Genomic DNA, 22,829 nt, shown 5'->3' on the forward strand with positions numbered 1-22,829 from the left:
TGGGTGTTGAGTCTTATGAGAGAATTCGCAGAGGGTGAGTTCGGTCGACCAGAGTTGAGTCCCTCCAAAGCCTTTTGAATCACCAAGCTTTGAGACCGATGTTTTGTAGCCAACAATGGCTATTTTGGAAAGATTGCACAAAACCAAATGCCATGGTTGTGAAGGTGTCTGTCATCAAAGAGGACTTGTGGGAGAATTTCACTGGGATTGTTAGCTCAACCAAGCCCCTTGTGAGAGTTTGAAAGTTATGGATGGAGACAAGCCTCCAATGGGTTACATTATGGACATGGCCAAAGAGGCCATCAAGGCTTTTTATAGTGGAGATTTATCTAAATATCTCCCCATATGGGAAATTGTTGATTCCAGGTGGGGCAGGCAGCGACAACCACTGTTGAATGCAATAGGAGCATATCTAAAACCAAGCATATTCTATAATGAGGGGTCTAATATTCAAAGAGACCCCGAGGTGATGAGAGGTGTCATGATATGCATTGAGAGGATGTTTCCGAGCCAAGAAATTCAAGAAAAAATCAATTTGCAACGAGACATGTACAAGGAAGCATATGGCATGTTTGGATTTAACTCAACCATACAGTTGAGGGACAAGAAAATGCCATGTAAGATTCAATTTTTAAATTCTAAAAATTCTTTAAGTTTGGCATTGCAATTTGCAACACAACTTTTTTGTTGTTTTTTACAGCCAATTGGAGGATAGATTGTGGCACTGAGGCCTCAAAATTGCGAGAATTTGTGGAGTTCTAATCCAGCCTTGCAATGCTTCAGGGTGTGAACGCAATTGGTTAGTGTTTGAGCGCACCCACAACAAAAAGTGTGACAGGTTGGAGCATGAGCACTTGCAAAAGTTGGTCTACATCTATCACTGATCCAGGTGAATGTTGGTGGCCACCCGCCTATCCCACTTGGACCCACACAACTGTCTCTTTCAGTTTTTTCAGTTTCCTTAATTGTAGCACAATTTACTATTTATTGCAGTTTTTCGGGTTCTGAACTTCCGAAGCCCTTTTGAGGCCCTAAACGATGTTTTTTGGGAAAACCAGAAGCAACATGGGTCATGGACCGATGTTGCTCACTCAAAAGTTGTAGTCATCGGATAGATCTTTCTAATGAGGTATTGTGCACATCAAACAGAAATCGTATGCCAAAATTACAACCCCGGGAAGTTGATGTACCAATTTACCCAAACGGGGCCCATAGTTTGGCATTTTATCTCCTAGGGTTAGGGTTTTGGATATTTAGGGTTTTCCATTGTTTCTCAACAATAAATAGGCCTTTGAGTCTCATTGTAACACAGTTCACAGGCATGTAGCCACCACATCTCTCCTCAAAGATCAGCTACCATCACCTGAGCTAGTTTATTTCCATTTTTTTTGTAATCATATTTCAGTATCTTACATTAATGAAATGAAGTATTATTTCTGTTGCATCTCTGTATTTATGGTTATTTTTGTACTTTATTGCGTTCTTGTATAAATCCGGATCAATTACAACCTTCAGCTGCTCACTAAACAAATGTGTCCAAAGGATTTTGATCCAATTGCATTGGATGACATTGATCTAGAGTCTGAATGGGCTGTGGAGGAGTTGCCTACTAATGATTTGAGTTGACATGATGAGGAGACACAAGATCCCTTTCATCTGCCATTTTCTCAAATGGAAACAAAAAACACACTTTCCTCAAAGTTGTTCTCTGAGCCCACTGATGTTGGCACTAGCTCCTCGAGGGCTTATTCTTGGTGTCCTCATGTTGATGCATCATACGTGACATTGCAAATGGAGACACTATTTATTTTTTATTTCCTAATTATGTTATGATTCATGGAGAACTTCCAATTTGCTACCATATGTTATTTTGTTTATGAAATCATTTCTCAATTTGCTTTCAAGAATTTCGAATACAAATCTCAATTATGTTATGTTATAATTTATATATCATATTTTATGAGATGATGATATGAATTCTTGTGTAAACCATGGTTTTATAACTTGCATGTGTTGGAAATGCCATTAGTTTATCTTTTATGCAAAAAAATGAGATATTTTTTAGTTTCTTGCTATTTGCAGAGTCTTTCTCGAGTCTTCCCAAATTAGCAAGTGATATGCTGGCCAAGTATTTATCGAGCACAAGTCATGCAACATTGTTATATTCTATAATCAAATCAAATTACGTTGTTACATGAACTTTTTGGTTTTTTTAGGGGGTTGGGGGAAATGTGTTTTTATGGGCAGCAGGCCTCCTTTAGGAATAGACACAGTGAGGACATGTATCATACATGTTTGGCAGGTGTCCTGTGCACAGGACAAGTGCCAAACATGTGTCCGACACATATTCTCAGGTATTGGTGTCCAACATAGGATACAGGACACAAGGCCTGTTTGGAGGTGTCATGTTACTAAGCTTCTATCTTTGTGTTCTCAACACCTATCCAAATGGTACATTAAACGATACAAATTTTAGCAGATTCATGATAAAACAGAAAAATGACATTTGAAAACCTATCTAAACACACATGAAATCTACCCATATCCGTAACACAAATGGTACAACAAAGGATATAATGTAACCAATGTCATTATAAACAGGGGAATATCATTTTTTTAAATATGCAATACATTTTCATTTCATGTGTATCCTTGTCCAGATATGCCAGTCATTATTACCTGCAACTTAGTCAAGCGAGCTTGAAGAATGCTTGTAAATGAATTGTGCTGTTGCATGAGCTCTTCTATAGCACTATTGTCATCACTAACTGTCCAATCACTTTCCGAAGTCCCATGGCTTCCTCTCTGCCCTAACCATGCATGGTCACCAATGTTAAACAGAAAAGGACAAAAAAGAAAAGATTTCAGAAAAGCCATATGCCAAATCTGAAATAGAAGAATAATTAATACAAACACACTTCCAAAAGCATCAGTCATCTTAAAGAAAGTTTAAAATTTGAAGGATCATTTTCCAACTTGTGAGAAACTAAACATTCCATACCGGGATGAATGAGTTCATGTCCACTCCAGGACTTGTGGGGGGACGACCACTGACCAGCACAGGTGTGTCTGCGGTGAGAGCCTTCTCTCGTGTTTCCCAACTTGCAACCAGAGCACGAGCACGACCAGGCTCTACCACTGATAATACATCCATAACTTCAATTAATCTTTCAAAATACTATACTTACAACACAATATACCAAATCAATTTGAATAAGCTACACTAATGTCAAGATGCCAATTAACAAACTTCAAATAAGCCAGCCTCTAAATACCTCTTTTTGATAATTCAGGTGCAGTAACTTGTCGATCTGGCTGACATGTAACTCCATCATCTGCCATGTGGTTTAAAAAGAAGAAGAAAATTGCTCAAGCACAATTTCTATCCATGTTAAAAAAAATAAGAATAAGGAAATGAACCAAATGAACCCCAGAAGACTATTGCATGAAAAACAACTACTAATGCATAGATGCAAGAAGGGGCTAACTTAAAAGTTGCTTGAAATTTGTCTAGGAAACCTGGAATGTCCTTATTTTCATTCCTAAGCTTCTTGGTTGCTAAAAGTTTTCACACACGCAGAAGCAAAAGCAGTCAACTAACTAACTAAAAAGAATTTTCAACAAAAAGCTGAACTTCGGAATCTCCCAGAGAACACAATAGAGGAACTATTTTTTATGGGGAAACACATTCATATTTTAGTATTTTACCCATATGCACTGCCACAAAGTACAAAGACATCATCCACATAATGATACATTTCTATCTACAGAGTCACTGCCCACAGACATCTCCGCAATGTATATAAAGAAAAATAGAAAAGCAGCATATGCATGTTGTAGCAAAATTGAGAAAAAGGCTTTCCAATTATGGAAAATGCACAAATCCATATATGAAAGATGCTTTATCGGTTTTGTGCCTTCACAAAATACAGAACAAGGGAATCCAAATTACTGAAATTCTGCTAACCGTCCTTAACTTACCATCTCAACAGCCCCATAGAAAGAAGAGAAAACTTGTAATTGTATTCCTCACTGGTCAATGCTTCTTTTGTTTACTCTTTAAAGGCACATGAATGTGAATAAAGAAATACAATAAGATCTAGCTTCCTCTACATTAATGAAAGAGCTTGCTGACTGAATTAGCTGACCAGTTGTATATATTCAAAATAAGTACAAAATACAATTTCGATCCCATGAGAAAAGGAACATGGCGGAAACTCTTACTGTCTTTTCATAATAAAGGAGGAAGAGGAGGAGAAGAGGAAGCTTCTTGAAAAAACATATTAAAATTACTGTAGATGTGGAAAAGGTAGAAAGATCATTTCAGTCACACTTTGTTTTAAATGAAAAGGCACAAAGATAAATTGTTGAATGAAAACATGAAAAATTCAGTTAGAGAAAATGCTACTTACCAGTTGCAGACCATGGAAAAGTAGGACTTCTATCATGTGGGCTTACAACTGAATCTACTGGTGAATTTCTTCTGAATTTGGCAGCACCAATCCATCTTGCCCCTGGTTGATTTCCATCACAAACAACAGAACTAGTGTTTGTATTGTCAAGTCTAGAGGAAACGTGTTGCTCAGCCCTAGCAATGTTTAGGTCTGTTTTGTCATTGCCTGTCATGCGCTTCTGATTTATGGAGTCTATCTTGTCAGATTCATCTCTGTTGCTGCCAGATTTAATCACATCAGTTGATTTGGTTGATACTGTAGATGGAACCACTCTTCCAACATTGTTCATTTCTTTCTTAGCATCTGCTGTTGTTTCCGGTCTTAATGAATTGCTTCTAGGGACAATGACAGGCACTATATCAGGTCTACTTAAGGTTTGAAAATTTGTTGTAGGCTGCACTCTTGATGTACTGTTTTTCTTTGGAGTTGAGACATATGACGGTGGACCTGAACTTGCAGGAAGATTCTTTGAAGAAAAGGCTATTCCAGCTCGTTGAGGTGTGCTAGAAAGACCTTCAGTGGCTACACAGCAGTAGCAAAAGCAAAAGACATAACTTACTTAGTTTCTTCAAGTAATACAGCCAATAAAATGAAAGCCAGAGATAAAAAAAGGAACCCAATACTTTAGTCCAATAAGCTTGTTTATGCTACAAAATGTTCCGTACTAGTCCAATAGTAGCGAGTCTTTTAGTATAAAACAAAAAAAGAAAATTCAGTGAATGCAAAGCTTAAAAGATGAAACATACTACATGCAAATTAAGTAACATACTAGTTACGGATGTGGTAGTCTTTGGTTCCTTGATTCCTGACTCTGTACTGTGTGACAAGGAAAGCCTCACCATATTGGTCTTTAAATTATTATCTAATTGCTGGACAGATGGATGACCACTGGAAGCCAATTTTGCTTCATTATGGCCATTTGTTCTTGATACATTTCCAGCAGCATATGGCCCCACCCGCTGGAACACCACAAATGACACCTTCAATGTAATTATCTTTATACTAGCACCACAGAATACAATCAACAGAAGATAAAAGTCATGAAGACATATAATCAGTGCATGGATTGATAAAAGGATACCACTTATTCATACCGAAATGTCCACAACCCATACACCAACACAACTTTGATTGTATGAACAACCAAGAAGCTTTCCTTCATGTATGTTGAGGTCAGCCAATTTAGACCAACCAACATCGACTGCATCATAGCATCTCAAAGGTTCCCAGGAAAACACCTGCTATCCAATGCAAGGTATTTTACAAATGGCCTTTATAAGAGGATTAAAAGAACTGTCACCCCAAACATTTTAAGACAAGCATAGATAAAATGCATTGCACCAAAACAGGCCCCCACCTTCAAACTTTCATGCAATCCAGTTAACAGAGTCCTTCCATCCGGATTGAATATCATGGCACGAACTCCAGTTGTCTGAAACACAAATACACAACCATTCATGGTAAACATGCAATAGATATGTAAACTGTAGAAAGCATACCTACATTGAAAGATTATTCGCCAAAAATAAAAACTTGTATACCCAATGAATTGGCAGTGCTGAACTTAAATCCTAACATAATTTCCCAAAAACAATGTGTTCAAGACTAACTTGCTCATTTATATAATTTCTTGTTTTGAATTAAAACTTCCTTGCTCCTAATACTAACAGTGTGTACAAGGCCTTAATTAAAAAAGGTCATTGATGCAGCCTCCACAAGCATACCTCGAAAAGGAAAAAAAAACTGCAGAGGATGGATTAAACCGAAACACCTCCCAAACTAGATGCCAAAAACAATATGCACAGGCTGGTGTTAGCAAAAACACCGACAATTGGAATGCTGCCAATGGTCCAGAAACAGAGACATGAAATCATAAAAGACAAAGGACAGAAGCCGAAGCAGAAAGCACTAAGAACTGACCATGCCAGCTGCTGGCAGAGACAGGGCATGGTCATTCTGGGGAGAAATTCCATCCAGTTACCAGAGGACCAGCATCAGCAAGCCACACGTCTTATAACCTTTTTCACATTTCAAATGATTACTTTCTCAACAGTAATAAAGGATAGGATTTTGGTCCCTTTGCTGGAATTTGCTTTAGTTAATAATAACAATTCATCATTATGTTAGAAGAATTGCTTAGTAAATAGAAAATCCCAAAATGAGCTTACCAAAGTCTGGCCACATTTACTGTCTACAGAAGAAAAAAGTGAGACATGGATTAGACCCGTCTTTTAAAGCTGTCCAAACCAGAACCAGAACTGACCAGTTCAACCACTAAATGCACTGAACCAGTTCAGGGACTGCTTCTGTACTGGTTCAGCTAGTTTGGTTGCTGAACTGGTCCCAATGACCAGTGTGAGGTGCTCAGGGTGCCAAAGGAAAGTGTTTCAACTTTCAACACACAAAATTGAAAATTTTATTCAAAAAAATTAAAAAATAAATAAATAATATTCAGTCTGGAATGTGTTAACGCTCCCAGGCTTGACAAGTTATGTTGGTCACTGAATCTGGCCTTAAATACAATTTGAAAGTAACTAGGAATCTGTGATCTGTATCCGTCAAACCATTTCAAGAAGACAATTTTCAGCAAAGCCTACGTCATCCTTATGACTATTTTATGCTATGGGTTATTGTATATAACTTTTGTGATCGAAAATCTGGATTTCTACTCATTTGCATGGTAATTCTCTGTTCCTTTGGTGCTAGATACCATAGCGCATTGCATCAGACATTCTTACCTAAAAATAAGATTCTCCTTTTCATATAGTGCATGCCCCTCACTCCTTTTCACTTGTCTCCAACCGCAACCACCCAATGGTTCTCATTGCTAAATTTATAAAGTTATTACCAATGAACATACACCATCCCAGAACCCTTATAGATACTAGTTTCCAACCTATAGTTCTAGCTATGTTTTTAGATATTAAAAAAATAAAATAGATGCCAACCCATGGTTCTCATTCATTGTATCAGAACCTTTTCTGATGGTTATATACTTTCATTAAAATGTTTGTGTCTAATGTAAATTTTAGTAAAACTGTTCATAAACCGCATCATCAACCAATTTCCATCCAATTCCAGTCTGACCATTGGCTAGTTCCAATCCCAGCTCCAACTTTGCAAACATTGATGAGACCTTTCTCTAACCACACTATTGATGCTAGATATTGAAGTAGACTTGGTGGCAAAGAATTATGAAGATAGTCAGAATAGGTATTCCTATCTGTCCAAGTGATCTTGTAAAACCAACCATTTCTTGAAAGATTTTTCCAAGTACAACAAAAACCAAAAGTCAGGAAAGTGCAAAATAGAGGTAATACAATTTTTATGGAAGATCAAACTAAGAAGTTGCTTCAAGAAACATGCATAAATTTCTTGGAACGTCTTTCCAGACTCGGCCTCTTTTGAGACATGCAATGCCAGTAAGGTAGACCACATCAGGATTGGAAACCTACTGAAGGTTTAATACTGCACCAATCACATCACTGTACTAAGGCCCCAATGGCATGATCAAACTAATGAGGAACACTTGTCAATAGAAAACCATAAGGATATGTCAAGATTCACTGAAAACAAACTTTTACACTCAATAAGCCATTTTCACAAACCAAGTTGTGCATGATCACAAATTCAGAAAACAGAAGACTAGGCTCTCTAGGATTCTAATTATGGCAATTTCTACTATTCATAACTATCCCTAAAATTACTATCTTCCAACCAATTTCCCACAACAATTGCAATATGGTCCATTCTGCAGAGTGCAAGCCCTTAAGTTAGTAGCTTTATAAACTTTACGGTTGAGTGTCTTATGTACATGCTATCTAAAGTTTGGCTTCAACTGAAGCAATGTAGAATCTATAAATTCCAACATCATACTTTCTTTAACTGCATGAGAGTGTCACAGACATTCTCTGGTCACTTGAGCTAGGGCTAAAGAGTGAAAAAAAACAATTTTTTGCGGAAATTATCTAGCAGTATAACTCAGGAGCTGACAATGAGCATTTCCTGTGGTTGTCAAAAGTAGTTATCAGCAAGCTAAACTGCGAACCATAACTACCAAAGCATACCAGGAAAGACAACATTACAAAATCGCTTTGAAAGCTCATCAAGCACCTTTAACATCTTGAGGTCTTTCTCAAGACACATAACGTGGTTGTCAAAGAAAACACAGGCCTAAATTCTCCACACATTCACACAAAAAAATCCACAAGAAAAGGAGTTGATGGAGAATTGGTAGGCACCGACCTGTGAAGCAGTTCTACTCCTTGCAACCTCTACAGACTGCGCCATTTATGATCAAATCCACAAGGCCTCTACAGTATCAGCCCAAAAACATGTAAAATAAGGCCACCATTTTAAGGCATTGAATTGCCACTTGAAAACCCCAATAAGTTGTTGATACATTAGAGTTCATTTTTCATTTCTGTCCTTCATGGCACCAAGAGAGCTCCATGAACACTGACTGGTGAGGCAGTTCTACTCCTTTCAACCTCTACAGACTGCGCCATATATGATCAAATCCATAAGGCCTCTATAGTCATCAGCCAAAAAACATGTAAAATAAGGCCACCATTTTAAGGCCTTGAATTGCCACTTAAACCAAATAAGGTGTTGATACATTAGAGTTCATTTTTCATTACCCTCCTTCAAGGCGTCAAGAGAGCTCCATGAGGTTATGAACCCTGGGATATGATTTTCTCTTGGGATGGAGTGGACCAACCAAAATTGTTCTAGTGAGATAATAAATTGCATGACCAACAATCATAGATTTTAGTTAAAAGATGTTGACTATTCACTAGGGTAACATCCAACAGTCGTAGTGTTTGGCCACATGCATGCTTTCACAGGTTCTGAGCACTTCTTCCACAAAATCGTATTTGTAACTGCAAAGTGGTTTCACGCTTGTCTCCTTCTTAACACTTTATGGAGTGGATAAATCAGAGTTATGGCCCTGTCAAGAACAATTTCAGGACAGATCCTGAATTCTGCAATTTTGGGTCCAAATCCAAAATCCCTGCTTTGCAGTTCATATGTGAAAGTTATGCTCCCAGCAAGCTAATCATTGATTTGTCCACTGCAGTACCTTCCGGATGCTATGTGAGCTCCTTCCAGGATACAGAAACCTAACCCTCTTCCATAGTTAAGAAATGCAGACATAACAAAGTAAAGCATAGAAAGAAGGTGAAAGATAGAAGTCTGTATCAAGCCACATCATCTATTTACTGAGTTAGTTTTCTCTGTATTCATGTCTTAATTCCTGAGAATAATAAGGGCAAGGCACAGTCCTTTATTTTCAGTTTGAAATTTTCCCTCACAGAAATGTCCAGCTTAAATCGTGCATGCATGGGTTCTATGCTTTTACTACTGTAGTTGTGTTCTTATTTCTCCATTAAAGTGCTTTACCACTGTAGTTATTTTCTTGTTTCTCCATTCATTTGCAAATACATAAGTAAAAGCAATGGTTTTATCAATGCTAAAAGCTCATGCATAAGTAATTCATAATACAACAAAGTATAACGTTTCTATATTTACATTAGTCATATTAACATTGGAAGTGACAAACTGTCCATTTGAATATCTGATGTTGTTTAGGTGTCATGAATGTTTGATGTTATTTGTGTAGAGCATCCTAAATGGTTGATGTTGTAAAGATTAATCTTCTATGGATGGCATTTTCACCTCGTAATAATGTAGCATCCTTCTACAATTAGCGCACACGTGCGCACACGCACACACATATATGTTGTAAATATTAGCCTTCTATGGATGGCATTTTAACCTTGTAATAATGTAGCATTCATCTACAAGTAGCACAAATATATATATATATATATATATATATATATTTGTATGTGTGTGTGTATGTGTGTGTTGTAAAGATCAATCTTCTGTGGATGGCATTTTAACCTAGTAATAACGTAGCATTCTTCTACAAGTAGCACAAATATATACATATATATATTCAAATTTTCCAAAACGAGTACAGTATTCTTCATGCTTAAATTGAATATATATGCTTTATGATTTATAATGTATGAAAATATGTACCATACATCAATAGCAGTTTGTTGGATCAATGACAGTAAGGTGTTATTACCCCCAGAATTCAAGCCTCTCCAGTGACATGCTTGTGCTTGTGGCTCAGGTGTGCACATGTGTTTGCAAGAAAAAAGGTGGATTCAAGTGTGAATATTGGGAATCCTAGAAGATATTAGCGCAATAGATAACCCCCTCACCCTACAATTCCTTGTGGAACAAAGAGTATTTGCTGAGATGACAATAGGGGTATCAGGTTCTCACCAAAATAACTTGAGATCCCGACTAGGAAAAATCCTAGTGAACCCTTACCTGAAAGATTCTTACAGAGCATGGAAATATGTTCTAGTCCGCTGAATAGCCAAAATAATGCAGTTTCTGCTTGTTCATGTTGAGTAGAAACACTCAGTTGAAATGTATTGCAGTGTGTGTGCATACACTAGATAGTCTATGTAAGCTTTGCTCTGAGGGCTTTAGGGAAATCATGCTCAAGGCACACTTGGTCATGTTCCACTCTGGCAATGTTGATCAATATTCAAAGCCCCTATAATGGTTTAAAAGTTTAAACATTATTATTTCAGATTGAACAAAACCTTACATAATGTACTTGTACCCTAAAAATCAGGTTATAATCTATTTGGTTAATCTGAAGATCATCTTCAAACATTACTTCTAGCTAAGTGTCACACTTCTGAAGATTATTTCCTCGTGTAAAAACCAAATAACTTGAAATGGCAATGGGAACCATGAAGAAGACTAACTTTCCTTCTTTCAAGAAGTTCTAAGGATATCATTCCAACACATCATCTGCAGCTTCAAAGTACTTTTCCTTTCAAATGGAAAGAAACGAAATCAACAGGAATGGTAGAATTTAGCATAGATATGATAATTCAAATTATCATATATCTGGCTAGTCTCTTGTGAAATTGACTGCTATGTGTTCCAGCTAGCCCAAGGTACAACTCAATAAAGAAGTTCTAACAGTCCACATATTTTACACAATGATATGCAAATATTGTTGGAAATTCAATTACAGTGATGCATTTCAGACCTCGATAATTACTTGTGAGGTTTATTACTCTTCTAGCCATAGCTTATCCTTCATCAAGCAATTATACTTCGGCATTTAACCATTCAAGAACAAGAAAATACAGTGCACAAGACACAAGAGGCAATTTTACCCTAGGAAAACCCACAATGGGTGAAAATCCCAGCAAACCCTTCCTTATAGAATCTTCGTCAACAAGAGAGATATCCAAGTCATAGACAAACTAACCAGTAATCCAAGTGCCAAGTCAGCCCTCAACTAGAAAATGGCTGTCTCAAGTCTGTCCATAAGCTGCCCACAAGTTGCCACATATTAGACCACAGAAAAGTCAACATGGTGCCAACTGTCAGTCCTCAATAGGGTGCAAACTTCATCTTCTGCTCCAGCCTTCCCATCCCACAGAGATACCCACCAAAACTTCACAACTTTCCTCAGAACAAATCTTTGTGTGCTACTTCATAGCCTCAGATTTTGCAGAATTTCTTCCACAGAAGAGAGATCTGAATTAGTGCCAAAATGGAAGTGTATTTACGTCAATATATAGTGGTTTCCTCATCCGAAAAGGTGCCTCTAAAGGCTGAGCCGACTTGTCTTGTGGAGGGCCAACTTGGTCAACTTGGAGACATAAAAACATACCTTTAAAAATTCAATTTTCTTATTTTTAAAATGTCCAAATGGGACATGACAAACAATTTTCTTTTGATTCAAATAAATTCTTTTTGATTCTTTACAACATGACAAAAAAATATTTGACAACCAAACATATTTACAACTTCAACACTCCCTCTGAATGACTCCTATTACACCTCATATTGTATAAGTTTCCACTTTGTGATTTCTATCATTGTGATGGAGATTTGCTTCTTATTCCTTGGAGTTGTTGGACCAATTTGGGGGGATTCATCTTTATGAAGCCCCTCCCTTCATGTCATCATATATTTTGATGGAGATCTTTGGTTGGGCGAGCCTCATTTCTCCTTGGTGGAGGGTGATTGTGCTTGCTATTTGGTTGCCTCTTCATGGTTCCATGTGTTTGGTTGATAGAGCTTTTGCATTAGGAGTTTATGGTTTCACTTGATGTATTGATCAATGATTCAATAGTTGTGAAATACTCTTTGGTGTTATGGTACATCATTTGTGGGTGATCAATGATTGTGTTGTTTATTCTAATGCCCACAAATATGATTTTGGCTAATGGTGTGATTGACTAGGCAAAACCACTTCTATTTCCATGATGCAAAACCTTTAAGTGGTATACTCCTTGTCGAACAATATGTGGATGCAATTTATTATTATTTTATGATGGGACCACCCTTTCTTTACTTCATTCATACATTTACCCTTGATGGACCACTACCATAAAGTTACATGATGACACAAATATCAAGAGGAGAATTATATAATGGAGTCATCCCCTTTCATGCATGTAATACATTGTTTTAACAATATGATTGATAATGACAAATATGTGTAGGCAAAGAGAGTATATTTTATTGTGGACTCACCTCCATAGCCACCTTTCTCATGCAACCATGGGTTCTCATGAAAAGAAGATGCCATACAGCACATGAACTCATTTTTAAGGAGTCACCTTGTCATAGTATTGAACGTGAGGTCTTGATGGCAATATCTTATATGGTGTATTGTATAGCAAATGGAGCCATTTAGGTGTTTGATGGAGCCACCTCTTTGATACTACATACATACATTATAGTATTGACCCTTTAATGGAGTGATACATTAACCCATGTTGATGTTACATTATTTGTTCACACATTTACATTTTAATAAATTTGATGGGGTCGATGTCCTACTCATTGAGCATTCTATGCATGGAACATCAGATATATGGAGCCGCCTTGTATTCTGTTAAAGCCAAGACAAACCATGGGTCCTCAAATAATTATGGTGAGCCAACTGTGTCATGAATTGTATGGAGTTGGCATCATACTCAGCCCACAAGTGTGTCGCCTCTTCCTTTCATTCCACAGAATGGGGTTATGTCATGGTGGGAGCTTTATTTATATTGGGCGTGGTACACCAATTATATGGAAATGTCTTTGATTATGAGCTTACAGTGGTTCAAAAGATATGGAAGGTGTCATACAGCACAGATGTGGGAGACATCTTTTTAAGCCGCCTTAGTATCTTGCCATCCCCTCTCTTACTGCTAATCAATCCACATTTTTCGAGATGTCCTTGCTCATCTTCTGAGGGATTGTTAATTATGGAGGACGTATCGGAGGTTGTTACATTCTTGGCTATTTTGGAGATTGGTCCTATCTAAGTCAAGTATGGTATCTATGAGAAGAACAGTATTTTTGCAACAACAATGAGGGTGCCCAGAGCATCTCCTTATCAGTTCTAAATTTTTAAATTAAGGACAAAAAGAAAGAGTCGCAATATCTTTAAAATAATAGGCAAAAAAAAGCAAGCCATTCATGGAGAAAGTTCATGGTGCTGACTTCATTCACTTCCCTAGCTTTGAATTCTAGTTCAGTATGTAGGCTATAGCAAATCAATTCAAAATGCCAGAGCAATACACTGCTCAGGTTTAGGTCTATGTTGGGATGCCACAGATACATTGTACTCAAAACAGCTTTAAGATATCGATGCTTTAAAAGCAAATTATCTTTTATCTCCATATACTTTACAAAAAAGTGAATTGGAATATTGAAGATTTGTGATTTTGTAATTTTTGCATCTTTCCAATGTTAAAAGGTGTCTACAACAGGGCTCCCTAACTGTTAACAAACAACTTGTTTTAAATAAGTGACTATGTTCTAGTATTTTCTCCTAGGTACAAAAAAATAATAATCAGTTTTCACCTCAAACTTGGGGGTAACTTCAAGTAGTCCCCAACAGTCATCTATTTGTTGTCACAGCTTGGTGCTAGGTAGGGGCTTACACTTGCACCCTGAATCAGATGATATGGATCTAAACTAAGTCACCACATCCACCTGTTTTATCCATCCTCCTTTACATTACACAAAATGAACAATTCTTGGATGATACAAATGACAAAACCTCCTTGCTATATATAGGAGCCTAAGGGGTCACAATATAATCAAAGCCGACATAACAATAATAATACAAGGGCACAACAATAGTAATAGTGGGCTTCTATGGGGCACAATAATAACAATATGGAGACAATAGGGGCACAACAATAACAATAAGGCCTACAATGACAATAGTAATGGGAGAATCACTAGTATTATAGGGACCTAACAACTCCATTCTGAAAACTTCAAGAAGTCGCCAACAGTCGCCTATTTCTCCTCAAAGCTTGGTGCTAGAAAGAGTCTTACACTTGCACCCTGAATCAGATGATATGGATCTAAACTATGTCATCACATCCACCAATTTTGTCCTTGAAATTTGCTAATTTTCATGGGCAGCCAAGTATCCTGATTTTAATCACATCATGTTGCATTCACAATAAAAAATCTGTGCATTATGGTCATCAAACATGAACCATGTGACTTAATATTGAAAAATGAAGAATGATGTGACTGCCTACAACTAAATAAATGAATCTGCATAAGAATTTTGCTACAAACAAAGAGTTCCCACATTAAGAATGATACAATGAAAAATAAAAAATGTAGGTCAAAAATATTTGGTCTAACTTGCATCCTGCAGTGGCATTTTATTTCTTACATGCTTATCGAACCCAAGTTCACTGTGTGTGTAAAGTTGACTTGAGTGCCAGCGATAAAGTAGAACCCTTTCATACAAGTACTTCTAACAACGTGCTTTATCAATATATCCATATTAAGAAAAAGAGTATTGATTAAAAAGAAGCATGTTCTAAGTAATACAAATCTGTTTTGACATTTTTACCTCAGGACCAGCTGATCCGATAAGCTCAAAAGTCTCAAGGTCCCAAAATTTCACAGTCCTGTCTGCTGAGCCTGAATAGACAAGAGTATACAAATATATTGTCTTTAAATTACAACTTATAATTAAATATGAAGTTGTCAGACTTGATCAGGAAAAGAAACCAACTTTATAAAAACTGGATAAATACAAATCATGGTATTAGCTGAAACTTACATATCAACAAATGTCACTGTAATTTATAAATAAATACTCTCATAACATCCAGAGAATGAAGAGCACTAGCAATTCAAAAAAGCACAAAACAATCCATCGTACAAAAGAATAATTCAATAATCACAAGCATAAAATCCTATCACATCAGATACATCTGCACCACCCTGCCACTTAACTTGCATAGCAACAGTAGGCTTCTTGTATTATCAATCCGTTTTAATTCAAAAAGTGAGAAATGAGAGAACAAGTCATGCATTCCTTCTTTATCTTATCTCCATAGGGCATGATGTATTTTACAAAAGGAACATGATATGCACACAGATTAATCAATATAACGAACACAACTTTAGCTTAATGAAATTCAGGATGGAGAATTCAGTTCCGCGCAGTTATTTCAATCATCTGTGCATCTTGGAAACAACAAATGGTATTTAGAAGTTAGAACCACAGTTGCAAATATCACAACATATATATTATATCACAAGTTTATCTGCTTCCTGGTACTATTGGCTGAAAATTCTCAAAGGGTACAAAAACATCGTGTATTTTCAAAAGATCACGACATTTCATCAAAATATAGTGCGATGATGGAAATTGTCAGCTGAGTTTCTTGAATTATTTGGATTTTCTCCTCTTTATTTGAATAGAAAAAGCAGGGGATTGAGAAAACCAGGATGCATAATCTCTAATTCAAAACCAAAATCTTAACACATCCACTGGCAGCAAAACCTTCTGGAAGAGCATTCTCTCATGCTTTGCACAGCAACTTCCAATAAAATCAATTCCTACTTATAGTTGGGAGAATTGGGAGCATACAATAATGATCCGGCATTTCATGTCAAACCTAAAACTTATGAGTTCTGAAAGGATGTAAACTCCCTCTGCCCCTTAGGGCCAAGCCCATAGTTAGCCTTCCTAGCTTTCATAGGAAGAAAATCTTCATGTAACTCTTTGTCTCTCTGCCATAATATCTAGCTGTTGTAAATCTAGTGTTTATTTGAAGCAATATCAGTTGCATTTCCAAAAAATAACCAAAAAAGTGAGCTCAAGAAAGCAGAAACAACAAATTTCCAGAACTTTCAGGATATGTTGGATTGAAAGAATTCAGATAGCATTGTACAAGAGAACACTTTAGTGGTCTAAAGATAACGATGGGTCATCTACCATTTCAATTAAAAACAGATATATGCAGAAATCAATAAATAGTATTATCTATCGATTTTTCACTTCCGTTGGACAGTGATTGGATGCAGCACAAGAATATATATGTTTTTCTTTAAAATTTGAATATTTTATGTGTTTTTGGTTGACCGGTTTTTTGGTCCAGTTTTTTACCGATTTCTAGTCCTGAGGGTCTACCGGTTCAATGACCTATCTGGTTCTAATAACTATGGGGCCATTTTCCCTGGTTAGGGAGCCTGGTGATTTCTCTGAGTTAACTGAACGTGATGAGAAGTTGGAGAGTAGAACTGTGTTGTTGTTCTATCTGATTTTCTGGGTTATTTTCTGCTTTGTTTTCACTGCAAGATTGTTGTTACAAGTGTTAAGTATTGATGTTTGTAATTTTCAAAAATTAAATTTAGATCAAAAATTTATCCACTGGCAAAAGAAAATTTACGGGCATAAAATAATGACATGAGACAATAAATTTGATTGGCACTTAGAAAATTAACAAAGCGAGTTAATACAATTTGAGTTATTTAAGCATTTAAGAGTATATACACTTGTAATAATCCAATCACTTACTTTCAAGTCTATCATTTCATCCAGCTCCTTTCACTTTCAATTACATTACACTACATATATGGAAAGTGGAATGTAATTTTTGTTGAAATATGAATGTAACTAGGTTCAGTCTTCATTATGACACGTAATCATGAATTTATGTATTTGATGTAAAGAGAAAAATAAATGTATTATTGTCATTCTTGAGGTATGGGTTTCGTGCTCAAGGGAAATTTATTTTTTGGTCAAGCACCCATTATGTGCTTCTAGGGCTTGTCATTGAGTCTACAAGTCAATTGGGTCATTATCATGTACGGATCGCAGTATACTGGACCTTCTAATTCTTTCCGAATTTTAGCTAATAGATTCGCAATATAACTGGGAAGGCGTTTCAAATACTGTACGTGAACCAAAAGACCCTCCAAGACCTTGTCCATGTGCAATCATTTTTTCGTCAAGCACCCATTATGTGCTTCTAGTCTTGTCATTGAGTCTACAAGTCAATTGGGTCATTATCATGTATGGAAGACCCTTTTAGGCATGTTACATATTGTAAAGAAAGTTTATTTGAGTCAAATACAGAGTCAAAAGACCCTCCAAGACCTTGTCCATGTGCGAGCAACAAGTCAGCCTAGGGGCAGTGACAAGTCGGCCTAGGGACAGTGATAAGTCGGCCTACTAGATGTGACAAGAAGCCTATATATAGGAGCATTCGGCCTCATTCAAAGACATCCAATTAGATCACAGAAGTTCAATAAGACAAGAAGAAGCCTCATATCCAAGCAGAGGAGGCAGCATAAAGAGAAGAAAATCGAATGATTTTGGACTGTTTTGAGTCATCACTCTAACACGTGTAAAGAGGAGCTAGGGCATTATGAAGTTGCAGCAAATCAAAATTGCAGTCATCAACAAAATCCAAGTTTTGGGTCAAAAGGAAGTCTCCCTTGCAAGCCGAATTGATAAGGAGGAGAAATCATCTCAGGCAAAGGAGAGAGGACTAAATCACCATAATTATCTCACACATGTCGCCTAGGGTTTCTGCAGCAAGGGCCTAAAATTGCATGCCAGAATTGCAGTCAAAGTTGCAAGTCTGAAATCTTGGTCAAAGGTGAAATGGAAACTACTGGAAGGCAAATTTGACTTGGGTAAAGAAAGCACTTCAAGAAGAAAGTTTGACTTGGTCTTGGAGGGGTCTTGATCAAGGGTCATAGGTCTTGGAATTCGTCAATTGAAGTTCTATAAGAGAAGAGTTCTTGCTGGCTTTCCTCGCTTTCCTCTCAAAACTAAAAGTTTTGGCCCTGGCTGATAGCCTATATCTTGTGTCATTTTGTCTCATTGTTCTTTATTGTTTGGTAGTTGTTTGATGATAAGAACACTAATAATAAACAAGTGAAAGGAGAACCTAATCAAGTTAAGTAAAAACTCATCACAAGAAATTATCAATTTAAGAGAAATCACCTAATTCAACTGCCCTAGATTTCTCAACATGGAACCAGAGCTAAGGTGACAAGACAAGGAAAGGCAGCTTGTAGAAGAACCATCAAAAGGAGCATCAAGAAAGTTCAAGGTATCAAAGAGCACATCATACCATCAAGAAGGGATACACAAGGGCCAAGTACAAGGAAATCGTTAAGAAGGACAAACTCATCATCTTCAAGGAAGGAACTAAAAAGGCCTCAAAACCCTAGCTCATTCAAGAAGGGTTCTACACTCAAATCATTCTTGGGAAGATCACACATCATCATCAGGAAAAGAAAGACCTCAAGGACCCTACCCCCACTCTCAAAGAAGGACTACACATTCGAAGCATCTTGAAGTCTCCATTTCAAGGAAGCAAGAAGAGGCGTTGCCATCATCATCAAGGGAATCAATGTGTTCTCCCTCTATTTTAAATCAAGAATCTCATCTCAAGCATATTTGACGAAGGACATCTCTTCAAGGAAGCAAATATTGTCATCAAAATCAAGAAGGCATCAAATTGAAAATATCACCATCAAAGGAGCATATTCACTTGACAAGTATCCTTATATCTATGATTGAATCTACTATCAAAATGACTTCATTATATAAGGAGAGCAATAAGTTGGTTAGGTCATCAAATTTCCTTGCATGGAAGAAAAGGATAGTTTTGATTCTCATAGAAATTTAAGTCATTGGACATGTTAAGAGTTCAATCATTGAACCACCAAAGGAAGAAGCTTAAGCTCTAGCAAAGTATATGAATGGGTAGATAACGGCTCAAAGAATCCTTATAGAATCAATCAAGGATTCCCACATCCCTTATATGGCAAAGTTGGAAGATTCAAAAAAATCCTTTGATAAGTTAGAATAATTGTTCTCCGTAAGCACCGCAAGAGAAGTTATATCCTTGAGAACCGAGTTATACAAGATGAAAGTATCAAAGGAAAAAGTGATAGCCTCATAACCTTATGAGGGTGTCACAAACTCGAGGCCCACTGCAAGAGTTGGGGGAAATAATGTTCGACAATGAAATGACCATCGTTGCGCTGAATGCACTACCTAATGAATGGGGCAACTTTGTATCAAGCATCTATGGAAAGAAGGAAGACATCCCATTCAGTGAACTTTGGTCATTATGTAATATTAAAGAAACCAGGTTAAGGAAAAAAGCAACGTCGGATCAAATGAACATGTTCAAGCATTTGCTGCCATGGCTAGAAGAAAAGGGAAGTTTGGAAACTTTGGTCCTCAAAAAAAGAAGATCAATATGTCAAAAATCCAATGCTATGGATGTCAGGAATATGGGCATTACAAGAGAGATTGTTCAAAACTCAAGAACAACAAGAAAAGGAAAGAAAGAATTGAAGCCCATATCACTGAAGAAGTAGAAGAACCTGGTGAGAAGAAATCCAAGAGAGAAGGGATAGATCTTCACTATTAAGGTCTCTCAAGTACATAGCAAGGAAAAGTAGGAGGTGAAAAGACCTCTACCATGGTTAAAGGATTATTTTCAGAGAGAAAGCATTATAAGTATGATACAATGCATCATATTAGGAGATGGCATCATATTTGAAGCATACAATTGAAACAAGAGCTCATGGCATCATTAAAGAAACTTGAAAGGATAGCTGAAGTAGAAGTCTACATGGATGAAGCAGTCATCATAAAAAGGAAGTAGTTCTTGGTAACCTCATTGAAAGCATAAATAGCAAATATGAAGAAAGTCATCTAGCATGATAGAAGATAGAAAGAACTCATCATACATCATCATTAGAAAGGAGCATTTGCAGGATGAGGATAACCAAGATCCTTCGTTGGAATCTTCATTAGAAGGTTCACCTCAACTTGGAAGCAGCAAGTGTCTCGTTGATCATTCCACCTTGTGTGGGATCCATTGTTTAGAAGTATGATGGTATGTTGACAAAGGAGTGCAACGTGTCAAGATGGGTGAAGTACTTTTGATCAATCATTGGTCTCGCCAGCACTATGCTTTGATCTTATGGAGAGATAGAGTTGTTACTGTTAGTCAAGGCATTGCTATGTGACAATGCTTGTTGGAATGATGAGATGCTCTGACATAAGCTAAGGAAGAAGCTTATGAGATAGCTTACCTATCCTACTCTTCCTATGAGAATTCTTCAAATTGAGAATGTCCAAGTACCTTGTATGGATTATAAATACCTTCCTAATTAAGAGGGAGTGTTGAAATATGTAACTAGGTTCGGTCTTCATAATGACATAAGTAATCATGATTTTATGTATTTGATGTAAAGAGAAAAATACATTTATTATTGTCATTCTTGAGGGCATGGGTTTCGTGCTTAAGGGAAATTTATTTTTAGGTCAAGCACCCATTGTGTGCTTCTAGGGCTTGTCATTGAGTCTACAAGTCAAATGAGTCATTGTCATGTATGGAAGACCTTTTTGGGCATGTTACATATTTTAAAGAAAATTTATTTGAATCAAATCTAGAGTCAAAAGACCCTCCGACATCAATAAAAGTCGAGTTTTGGGTCAAAAGGAAGTCTACCTTGCAAGCCGAATTGATAGGGAGGAGAAATCGTCTAAAGTGAGGGAGAGAGGAGAACTAAATCACCATAATTCTCTCACACATTTCACCTAGGGTTTCTGACGCAGGGATCGAAAATTGCAATCAAAGTTGCAAGACTGAAATCTTGGTCAAAGGTGAAATGGAAGCTAATGGAAGGCAAATTTGACTTGGGTTAAGAAAGCACGTCAAGGAGAAAGTTTGACTTGGTCTTGGAGGGGTCTTGGTCAAAGGTCTTAGGTCTTGGAATTTGCCAATTAAAGTTCTATAAGAAGAAGAGCTCTTGCAGCTTTTCCTCTCAAAAGGAGAGGTTTTCGCCCTGGCTAATAGCCTATATCTTGCGTACTCTTGTCTCATTGTTCTTTATTGTTTGGTAGTTGTTTGATGATAAGAACACTAATAATAAACAAGTGAAAGAAAAAGCTAATCAAGTTAAGTAAAAACACATCATAAGCAGTTATCAATTTAAGAGAAATCACCTAATTCAGATACCCTAGATTTCTCAGCAATTCTTCCACCTTCAAAATCTTCTTCCCCATGAAAAGTGAATCTATAAAGGATGTCCAGGAATCTACTATAGAGAACACATGCTATTTTTTGGGGGCAGCATGATGAGGTTCCTTCGAAATTTTTCGAAGGAACAAGAGCTGAGTTGAAGGAGTGATTACCTATATGTATGTGAAATTGTGAAAGTCATTTGTATGTTTGCATTGTTTAATTTCTATCTATTGTGTAATTGATTGTATGGTCAAATTTAATTTCAGCATTAATTAAATTCAGTTATCTACTTGTTTGACTGAGATCATAAAAACATTGGTCACCTACAGCTTGAAATTCTAACATCTACACGTGTGGTTATGGTGCCTCCTCCAGCACAGTAAAGTGATCATCTCAAGAATTCATATTTCTTTCAAGAGGCAACAAATCTTATCACCTAATGTTTGGAATTTTTTTATATTAACACAGAAAGCAAATTAACCCTTGAAGTAGCTACTATTTTAGCCATAAAACTTTCTACATAGCCATGTTGCAGTCTGTCATTGGTCATTCAACAAGGCTCCTAAAGTGATCCAACATGTCCATAGATGCCCCAAAAGTTTAGTGCTACAACTAAGTCACATCACCTAAGCTCTTTTCTGAGGCACCAGGGAAGCGATGTATATATACAAAACTCTGAAACGTAACTTTGAACTTGAATTTCATTTCTCGTATTTTATCTTTGCCATTTCTAGGGCTTGTGATTACATAGTGGTACTGTATTTTTAATACAATCTTTATTCTCTCAAATGATAAATCTCCAGTCTTACATGTCTCTGTGTAGAGTATTTGACTTCTCATATATTTATCAATAGTGTAATTTTGTTGATAATCTCCTCATCTCAAAATTTGTGGTCATTCACTGCACAATAATTAAATGTGTGCATAAGTGTTTCATACAATATCAGGTTATTAGTTTCTTGGATCTTATTATAATGGGTTTCAATACCTTTTGATGCCA

General features: G+C 36.8%; 1 protein-coding gene across 1 annotated transcript in view; it reads right to left on the reverse strand.

The window, feature by feature from the left end:
• LOC149182787 (katanin p80 WD40 repeat-containing subunit B1 homolog KTN80.4-like) overlaps positions 1–22,829 on the reverse strand; it is a 31,304-nt gene that overhangs the window by 5,263 nt on the left and 3,212 nt on the right. Inside the window, exons 7-14 of the mRNA XM_089416951.1 lie at positions 15,385–15,455; positions 5,812–5,886; positions 5,549–5,692; positions 5,224–5,413; positions 4,413–4,976; positions 3,276–3,335; positions 3,002–3,138; positions 2,680–2,805 (exon numbers count right to left, since the gene is read on the reverse strand). Coding sequence (XP_089273077.1) covers positions 2,680–2,805; positions 3,002–3,138; positions 3,276–3,335; positions 4,413–4,976; positions 5,224–5,413; positions 5,549–5,692; positions 5,812–5,886; positions 15,385–15,455 — 1,367 coding nt within the window. The remainder of the gene's footprint in view (positions 1–2,679; positions 2,806–3,001; positions 3,139–3,275; positions 3,336–4,412; positions 4,977–5,223; positions 5,414–5,548; positions 5,693–5,811; positions 5,887–15,384; positions 15,456–22,829) is intronic.

Source organism: Pinus tabuliformis, chromosome 3_2 (assembly GCF_031772625.1).
Source record: "Pinus tabuliformis cultivar Carrire ecotype Pingquan chromosome 3_2, CPIR1, whole genome shotgun sequence".
Taxonomy (NCBI): domain Eukaryota; kingdom Viridiplantae; phylum Streptophyta; class Pinopsida; order Pinales; family Pinaceae; genus Pinus; species Pinus tabuliformis.